This window comes from Podarcis vaucheri (assembly GCF_965113315.1).
Source record: "Podarcis vaucheri genome assembly, chromosome: 5".
Taxonomy (NCBI): domain Eukaryota; kingdom Metazoa; phylum Chordata; class Lepidosauria; order Squamata; family Lacertidae; genus Podarcis; species Podarcis vaucheri.
Window position 1 is genome coordinate 103,387,768 of NC_138763.1, and position 10,156 is coordinate 103,397,923.

General features: G+C 40.6%; 1 protein-coding gene across 1 annotated transcript in view; it reads left to right on the forward strand.

Annotated features, from left to right (window-relative positions):
- Nucleotides 1-9,867, forward strand: part of ATXN10 (ataxin 10) — a 71,474-nt gene extending 61,607 nt beyond the window's left edge. Inside the window, exon 11 of the mRNA XM_082223183.1 lies at nucleotides 9,506-9,867. Within this exon, the coding sequence (XP_082079309.1) occupies nucleotides 9,506-9,696 (191 nt within the window). The 3' untranslated portion in view covers nucleotides 9,697-9,867. The remainder of the gene's footprint in view (nucleotides 1-9,505) is intronic.
- The last annotated feature ends 289 nt before the right edge of the window (nucleotides 9,868-10,156 follow it).

Consider the following 10,156-nt stretch of genomic DNA (forward strand, 5'->3'; position numbering starts at 1 on the left):
TGGCATCGTTTGTGAAAGGAAAACCTGTGGTTTCTCTTATGCTCTCCTATTGCAATGGCGTGGTTGATCCACACATACAGACCCTTTAGTTTGGATAAAATACTGAAAATATAAATGCGAGCTAATTTTTACATATACCCATTTGAAGAACATTTTCTGTCATTATATTCAGTCTGACAGTCATCTCAGAGGTAGATTCAAAATACTTTTGACCTCATGGCAACGGTTAGTATAATTGTGGTTTATGAAACCTCAGGTTAAATCTAGGAGAAATCAAGTTGCTATGGTCTATAACAATGGCAGTTTGTTTTGTGTCATGCCAGGAAAGACTTTCTTGGGGAAACCGATGAGCATTTCATATTTAAAAGCGTAGCTTGAGACGGGCCTCATGCTGTGAAAACAATCCATGCTGCTGAGGAGAGCAGAAAACAGGGATGTGATTACGTTCTGAAGGAGTGAACTATAGGAGCTACCACAAAACAGACAACTAATAGAATACAGTAGCTTTAAAATGGTGATCAAATATGAATTACAAGTACTTTTATTTGGCAACAGCTATGTTTTCATAGATTTGTACCCATTGGGGGAGGGAAAATATTCATTTGTTTATATTGTTTCTTACAAGTTATAATGTAAATAACAAAAATAATACATTGGATGTAATATGGTGCATCTGTAAGACACAAACTGGCTCTTTGCTGAGGAAGGCAAAATACATGGGGATAGTTTTAGCTTTCACTTTGGGATTTTAAGCCAAGCATGCACAGTTTTCAACTCTCGAAACCAAACAGAGTACACACCAGCCCCACCAGGGGCTTATGAAACCTTTTCCGTTTGCTGCCTATCTGGGATTGCAAAAGCAGCAGTGTTGCTAAGCCCCTGGCAAGCCACAATTCACTTCTATGGGCTGCATTTGGTTTGTGGGTTGGAAACCTAGTAGGCTTGTTCATAACTTAGTTGAGAACCATTCTAGTATTAATTTTTCGAATATTTGAGTACCATTGTGGTTCCCCCACCCAGAAAGTATTTTGCTGCCCCCCAGTCCCCCAATAAAAAAAATTAATGAAAAATGCTTTTACTGACTGCTCCGATAGATGTCTAACTGAGATACCGTGAAGCCAAAAGCTTTTGTGCTCCCCCAAATGTGTCCATTCTTTTTAAGAAGTTGTTGTTGTTTTTATTTTTAACAATGTGTAAAAAAAAAGAGAAGCTAATGGTATGCAGCCCCCAGAGAGATAGCTAAGGCCCTTGGCCCAGAAATGGTTGGTCACATATATTTTAAGGAATGTTTTAGCTGGTTAATCTTTTTTTTTAACTGCTTGATTCATCAAATATAACTAATTTTATGTAAATGTATGAAATAGCATGCTAATACTTATACATTAACAATATTATTTGAAATTAACTGTGCTTTCACCCAATCTATCTGTAATTAAACAATATCATTTCATTTGTTTTAATAATTAAGGTCAACAAATGCCAGAGGGTCCAATTGATTTACTACTTGCTAATGTTTATTTCTCCCTCCAAAACATATATAGATTCACTTCATTCTCTCAGTCCATTAAGATATAAACAAACTCTCATTTTAGGTAAAAGTATTAGCACTTTGTCTACTTTTCCCTGGCCCTGATTATGTTTGACGTTTCTTTCTTTTTAAAAATATAGTTTTATTAATTTCCAATACAGTGGTACCTCGGGCTGCGAACAGGATCCGTTCCAGAGCCCCGTTCGCATCCCGAATGAAACGCAAGATGTGATGGCGCATCTGCGCAGGTAACGTTTTGGCGCTTCTGCGCATGATGTCATTTTGAGAGTTTGCACATGCGTGAGCAGCAAAACCCGGAAGTAACACACTCCATTACTTCTGGGTTGCTGCGGAGCACAACTCGAACGCGCTCAACCCGAAGCGCATTTAACTTGAGGTATGACTGTATATGACAATTACAAAAAAACAAGAAAAAATACAAAAACTAAATTCCAACTCTCCCACCTTCAGGACTGACCAATCTAGTTAATTTTGCCAAAGTCCAATCTGTGATTTGGGTAGCTGCCATTCTTCAGGGTTATCAGTAAAGTATTTTATAAATGGATGCCATATTTCAACAAAATCATTTACATCATTTGTATTATACAATGCATGTAATTTCTTTCTTAATTTTTTTCTGATACAGTGGTGCCCCGCAAGACGAATGCCTCGCAAGATGGAAAACCCGCTAGACGAAAGGGTTTTCCATTTTTCAATGCGCTTCGCAGGACAAATTTCCCTATGGGCTTGCTTCGCAAGACGAAAGTGTCTTGCGAGTCTTGAGATTTTTTTCTGCTCCCCCCCTTTTTCTAAGCTGCTAAGCCTTTAATAGCCTTTTAGCAGCTAAGCCACTAAGCCTTTAATAGCCGCTAAACCGCTAATAGCGCTAATCCGCTAAGCAGCTAATAGGGTTGCTTCGCAAGACGAAAAAACCGCTAGACGAAGATACTCGCGGAACGGATTAATTTCGTCTTGCGAGGCACCTCTGTATAGCAGTAGACCATATATTCTGTTTTCAACAAGAGATACACAGATGTTCCAATTCTGTGTCACTAGTAGGCATGCTGCAAAGAAATAGTTCTGTAACACAAAGGTCAAACAGGTGGAGAGGGAATTGATTTGTGCGAATCCCTAACACTGTGGTTCTCAAAAGGTGCACCACCACCACACTGGTGCAGCAGGAGAGGATGTGGCAGGAAGATTCAAGGACAATCAAAGAAACATTAAAGCATTTCAGTGTAGTATAGTATAGTATCATATTGTATTGTATCAAAATGTGTTTTATTTATTTGCAGAATGTGGATAGATATACGGTATTTTCAAAATGAGAGCAAGAGCATGTGCTATTCTTCTTCTGTTCTCCATGACCTATTGTTGTGAACAGGAATTGTTCTTAGGTAGCTTCCTAGATGTCCCATGATCATATTCTAAGGCAGCTGTGTTCTGTGTTTTGTTTTCCAATGTATATCTTATCAATTAAAAATCATTGTGGCACGAGCAGATTTTTATTCTGAAAGTGTGGCCCAAAGGAAAAAGTTTGGAAGCCACACTCTTAACTGATCACGGCTGGCTGCCTGCAACAGGGAGCGAGGAATTGTCAGCCACATTTAAGCTGTAGGTCCCACTAGATCCGAAATGTTGTTTGTTAACAATTTTTGCCCAACTGGCATGTTTATGTAGGTGGTAGAGAGTGTCAATGACAGATAAATAAATTAAAGTGACATTTCACAACTCTGCATCACATTCAGTTATTCTGATTCCATGGATTTTCATGACAGTGTTTAAACACTGACAATTAATTGCATATGTTCCCATCTGGAGATAGATATATAATAACTCTTAAAACTGAATATCTTAGGCATGGAATGTTTTTGGCTTTACATTGTCCAAGAGTGTGATTTTTTTCCTTCTCCTTTTTTAAACCCAAAGGATTTTTAGTTGCATATAAATTATAGGTTTCTATTAAAAACGTCACTTAAAATATGGGCAGCCTCTGTAGCAAGAATGTATGTGCCACATACAAGCTAGCATTACACATTTGAATTTGGTGCCTGCTTTTATTTTACAAAAAGTTTTATTTTCTAAAAGTAGACATTTATAAATTTGAAAGACTTTCAAAGAAAGCCTAATAGGTGCCTTACTTATGAGCTTTAAAATACTTAATTGTCCTAAGGTGTAATAATGAAACTCCTTCCATTTTTTTTAAAAAATCAATAATCACAAGTCACTGCTTTGAGCTGACAGTCTGCTTTTCAAGCACATGATATAAGAGCGCCTGCCTTAGGAGACTGCGCTTCTTAGGCGCTGCCTTAGGTGAAGATGAAAAGCCTTAAAAACACTAAGGTGCTCCAAAGCACTTTTAAATGTAATGTGTCCCGCATCTCCAGTTGTACCAACTTTCAGGTTGCACTTGTGTCCCCTCCTTTACCTGTTTATATTCAATACACTTGTGGCAGCTCTACATAACTTATGATTTTGCCAAATGCTCGAATCACAGCCACCTTGTATTTCGGTGACTCTGTGATTCGAGGCAAAATGGGGTTTTTTTTTTGCTGCGGAATGAAAAAAGGAGAGAAAGAACAAGGAAACCAGGGAGGCCAACCTGCTGATGAGTTCTGAGTTTTGGGGAGGTATAAGTTTGGGGTAGTTATTTAGTGGTGAGGCAAAAGCACTCTGTGCAAGCTTGGAAGTACTTCTCTCCCTAGGCTGAGTTCTTGTAAGGTCACAACACATAATTAAGTCATAGGGAGGAAAAGACAAAGACTGGAGGGGGGAGTTATAGCAATAACAGGCACAACCTTTTATTGGGTGAAGAATTCCTGGAAGACGGAAAATAAATGAGTCATGTGGAGATCCACTCTATGTGCGCTCTGGCTGTCATTTGCTTGCAGTGGAGGTCAGTTCAGTGCCTAATTCCTTTATTTTTAAAGTGCTGGGGCTTTAATCTGTGTGGGAGACGGGCATCGCTCTGTCAGCTTTTCTTCTTAATTTTCCATGTCTGGGGAGCGTACATTCTCATTTATCAATATGCCTTCGCACTCTTCAGCCACAAAATGGAGCCCATGTCCTCTAAATAGGGAGGGATGGAGCAGTCTAATTCTGCAAGAGTTTCGGTTTCACTGGTGCTCAGAGGTCTGTTCTGTTCTCTCTCTCTCCCTCTCTCTCTCTCTCTCTCTCTCTCTCTGTGTGTGCGCGCGTGTGTGTGTGTTTAAAGAACGCATTAAAACCCTGCCTTTAAATTGTATGGATTTTACACACATTTTTTATATAAAATTTTAGTATAAAATTTTATACTATCAAGCAGCTATTACTGTCAGAAGGTTCTTCCTGGTTTTTTGTGGAAATCTCCTTTTTTATACAGTGGTACCTTGGGTTAAGAACTTAATTCGTTCTGGAGGTCTGTTCTTAACCTGAAACTGTTCTTAACCTGAAGCACCACTTTAGCTAATGGAGCCTTCTGTTCTCATCTTGAAGCAAAGTTCTTAACCCGAGGCAATATTTCTGGGTTAGCGGAGTTTGTAACCTGAAGCTTATGTAACCTGAAGCATATGTAACCCGAGGTACCACTGTAACTCCATTGGTTCAGGTCTCACACTCTGGAGCAGGAAAAAACGAGCAGTCCTTGGAGTCCAGCTGTGAGAAAAATGATTTGGGGAGCATTTCAAGGGGAACAGCAGGCAGTTAACCACCCTCTGCCAGTCTACACTTTGGTACTGGAGCCAAACTGTATCTCACACTTTTTAAATTAAAGGTATAGTTAATCCAGCTCATATTTTAAAGGAAGAGTGGCCGTGTGGGGGCCTTGGTTAAGTTTTCCACCAACCCCCTCCCTGGGTGCTATTTGTGCTCTAAGATCCTGCAGTATGAACATTGAAGAGCACAAAATTTTCAGTGGGAAACTAGCACAAGATCTCAATCTGGATGGGGGAACTGCATGTTTGCCTGATAAGCTGCAGTTCTTTTGGAAAACACAAACACTTGCACGGGCGCACACACAGAGGAGCTCTCTTTTTTCAACTGAGTGTTTAGGAAAGTGGTGATCTTTAGTGCTTTATAGGCTGAGATTGGGAATGCAATGGAAGGGTTGTGCAAAATCTGAGAGAAAATCTAATTGAAATCAGTAAGACTTGGCATCAAGTAAATGTTCATAGGATTTTACTGTAAAATATGTAAAATTGTAATTGAAGACACAGAACTGAACTAATTTATGGGGGGGGGGGCTTTCCTATATTTTTTCATAGGAGATCCAAGTGATTACCTTGTCATATGATTAACATAATTCTGCATACTGCAGTGCTATGCATTTGTATGGTTTTCTAGAAATGTAAAGCAAACCTGCAAAATTGGGTTTACTGTGATTACTGTGTTTTGTTTTATTCTGTGAGGTTTGGCAACAAATGGACCCATGCTCCTATTTGTAGTAACTATGGAAACTTTAGAAGCACTCTCTTTCTAAGGCTGATTATACAATAAAGTGCTTAAAGTGTTGGTCGGATTATCGACTTCAGAATATGTTCAATTTTCTATCTGTCTTTTGGGTAAGAACAAGAGGGTAATGTGAATATTAATTGGGAACTCGCTTTAATCTCTCGTGACACTTAAGTCTGTATAGGTCTGCATCCAGCCATCCAGAAGTCTCAGGCTCACTCCGCATGTTAAGAGCAATCATACATATTCATGGCTCTCCTTTGCGAGAGTGCGCTAGGGAAGGAGAAAGCTGTGAGCAAGCTACAGCACACAAACCTTCCCCCAAGCAGGCATTATACTGGTAGCAGGAAAAGGGGAATATGACAAACACAGAAGCCACGTGACACTTTATAATTTATATCATGGATTTGTTTTGTTTATAGTACTTGTATTGTTCAATCACACTCTACAGCAGTATATTTTAATTGTAATGTAATTTTAAGATCTCTGCCCCTGCAAATGTTTGAAGACACTCTTAATTAGCAGGCCAGATCATGAAGCTGATTTTCTCTACATGGTGGTATTTTTTTAAAAAATTAAAAGTTTATTGGCATAAACACATGCAGAATACACTAAACTTGAAAATGCTCTGTTAAAACAATGAGAATCCATACTGATGTTTATATTGATAACCTGCTTTTTTCCAACCCTTTGTTTAGTTACTGAGAGCCCCTGTTCAGGGCCCCTATGCACTGGACTGGAGCAGGGTTGCCTGACATGGGCATGTCCATCAAGAAGTGCCTCTATGTGTCTGCCATACTGCTGGTGGCATTTCTGCTGGTGTTTCAGGACGGGGCAGAACTGGGCTGGTTAGGGGTCTGCTGCCATTGTGATGGCAACAAGTCTGATCCGTCCCTTCTTCATGGCTCGTGCCCTTCCACCCCAGCCAATATGTGCGGTGGGACTGTGGATGGGACAGTGGCTCCATCGCTCTCTTAAGCCCTGCTGCTGCAAGTCTGGGTCACTCTCTTATAATTAAAACAATATTATTTGGTAAAGGTAAAGGTACCCCTGCCCATATGGGCCAGTCTTTACAGACTCTAGGGTTGTGCGCTCATCTCACTCTAGAGGCCGGGAGCCAGATGCTTCTGGGTCATGTGGCCAGTGTGACAAGCTGCATCTGGCGAGCAAGCGCAGCACACGGAACACCGTTTACCTTCCCGCTGGTAAGCGGTCCCTATTTATCTACTTGCACCCGGGGGTGCTTTCGAACTGCTAGGTTGGCAGGCGCTGGGACTGAACGACGGGAGCGCACCCCGCCGTGGGGATTCGAATTGTCGACCATGCGATCGGCAAGTCCTAGGCGCTGAGGTTTTACCCACAGCGCCACCTGCGTCCATGTTTATATTGTGGGTGCAATAAACCCTTTTGGATTGTCCTAACATGACAAATATCCTCAATGGTCTAATTTTTCATATTAAAAGCAGACAATCGTACATTGCAACCAGCTTTTAAAGAAACAACTTCCTAGCATTCTTTCTTCCAGAAAGCTATACTCAAGTCAATCAAATGCTAATAATGTGCTGCTGAGTGTCATGTGACCATAATTAGAATCTGTGACACTTGGAGATCCAATTGATCACTATCCTTTTCTGCCAAGTTGACAATATGGTACAGCTCTCTGAAAAGGTCTTCATGTTCTCTGTGCTAGTAGTGAATAAAATTGGTGGAGCTCTGCTTCAAATCTGTTCTTGAATTAACATATTGCCAAAATAGCATTAGCTTGGGTAAACTAGCACTGTGTTACTTTCCACTGCCAGACTACATGGCTGTCTTTGTTCCCCTCCTCTGCATTATATCCATCTACTTAACTTTCCTCATTTCGTTAATTAGGACAAATTTCTGGTCATAAACAGTTGTGTTTCATGCTTTGGTCTAAGGTTGTTAGAGGGAATTCACAGTAGAAATTAGTATATTAGTATACTCAAAGATCCAACTTCAAACCAGGCTTTTCTTTTTTATTACATTTACATGGGATACACAGCAGTGGTCCATGTTGACCAATGCTCCTCCATACTTTTCTAGTCTTCACTCTTTTGACTGGTATTCTTGCCACACCCAGACTCCAGACAGCTCTGCTTATGCCCTGCAGGTGAACGGCCATGTGGAACTTAGCAAGAAACTATGAAGGATCTGAGTAAATTATGCACAGCTTTCTCTTGTATGTGAAGCTACATGTAGCAAATAATTGGTGCCCTGCAGGCATTTTGTTCTTGCATGGAGAGTTGGAATTCCTTGTCTCCTCTGTAGGTGTTTTTGAGAGCAATTACATTCTGTGACATAACACCTTGCTTGCAGCATTTAAGCAAATAGTTTTAATGGAATGCTCAGGATGTAGTTTATTGATGATGATGGAAATTATTAAACCTGGATCTAACATTTGCCTGAAACTTTGCTTGAAGGGAGACCACCATGAAAGAGGAATGGATCATTGCAGGCTATCCTAGCTCTAAGTGTCTTTCCAAAACCAGTAGTTATAGTTTGGTGACTTTAAAAAGGTAATTCATTTTTCATTTTACAGAAGCAACACATGTCAAAAAATAACTTAAATATTATAAACAAAGTACAACCAATAATGCTAAAATATAAGTATACATGATAGAACGTATTAAAATATGGAAAATATGCTTGCAGGCTTCCCATTGTCATCTTATTCACCACTGGGAACAGAATTCCAGACTAGTTGGGCCTTTGGCATGACCTAACAGGCTCTGTTTATGTTTATGCTATTAAAAATATAAGGGGGGGGGGCGGAGATTTTGGTCTGGATGCATTTTTCTTACACCTAATTTCCTGCATTAAAAACTTCTTCCATACTAGGTTCGTGTTGAATATTTTGGTCACACATTTGATTTTAACTATGATTCTGATTAGGGACACGGGTGGCGCTGTGGGTAAAACCTCAGCGTCTAGGACTTGCCGATTGCATGGTCGGCGGTTCGAATCCCCGCAGCGGGGTGAGCTCCCATCTTTTGGTCCCAGCTCCTGCCCACCTAGCAGTTAGAAAGCGCCCCCGGGTGCAAGTAGATAAATAGGGACTGCTTTATAGCGGGAAGGTAAACGGCGTTTCCGTGTGCGGCTCTGGCTTGCCAGATGCAGCTTGTCACACTGGTCACGTGACCCGGAAGTGTCTGCGGACAGCGCTGGCTCCCAGCCTATAGAGTGAGATGAGCACACAACCCTAGAGTCTGGCAAGACTGGCCCGTACGGGCAGGGGTACCTTTACCTTTACGATTCTGTACATAGTCACGAGAGCTTCTACTTTGTCCTTCATAGCAGTGGCATACATGTAGCTGAGTACAGGACCATGGCCTGTTTTTCCTGATATCTGTGAACTGACATTCCCTTAACACAGACTTTTGGGTGGTTAAAGTGACTTTTGTAAATGACAATATGGATTTAATCAGTCTGTTTAATTTACTGAAATACAAGTATTTGTAACATGTGCCGCATATTATATACATTAACTGGAAATGAACATGGGATAAATTCCTTAACTCTTTTCAACAGTTGTAAGCCAGTGGGCAGTATATACAATTCGCAACCTCACGGAACAGAATGAAAGAAACCAAGAACTCATTGCACGGATGGAGCAGCAGGGACTGGCTGACAATTCTGTCCTGGAGAAGATGGGATTGAAAGTTGAGAAACGAGATCAGAAGTTGATTTTGAGATCCAGTGGAAAGACACCACATCTATAAGCAAACTGAATGGTTTTCATCTGTTTTGCTGTGGATACGATACCAATGTAGTATAAAATAGACTCTCAACCAGATTGTTGGCATTATTTCTTACCAAAATCAAAGGTTAATTTTAAACCTTCCTAGATTGAATAAAATGTTAGTACCAAATAAACTGCAAATACCAAATTATGGATACCTGGCTGATAATTTTTTCACTCTTTTGTTCCATTAATTAAAAATATAATGTATCTACCAAACTAATTCATAGCTGCTAGATGCCTGGAGGCGATTGGAGGATGGATGGCGGCTAACAGATTGAGATTGCATCCAGACACGACAGAAGTACTTTTCTTGGGGGACATGGTGTGGGTGGGTATGGGGGACTCTCCGCTCATAGCTGTCCATGGGGGTGCAGATCAATTCTGTGTCCAGGGCAGCTGTTTACCAGCTCCACCTGGTATGCAGCCTGAGACCCTAC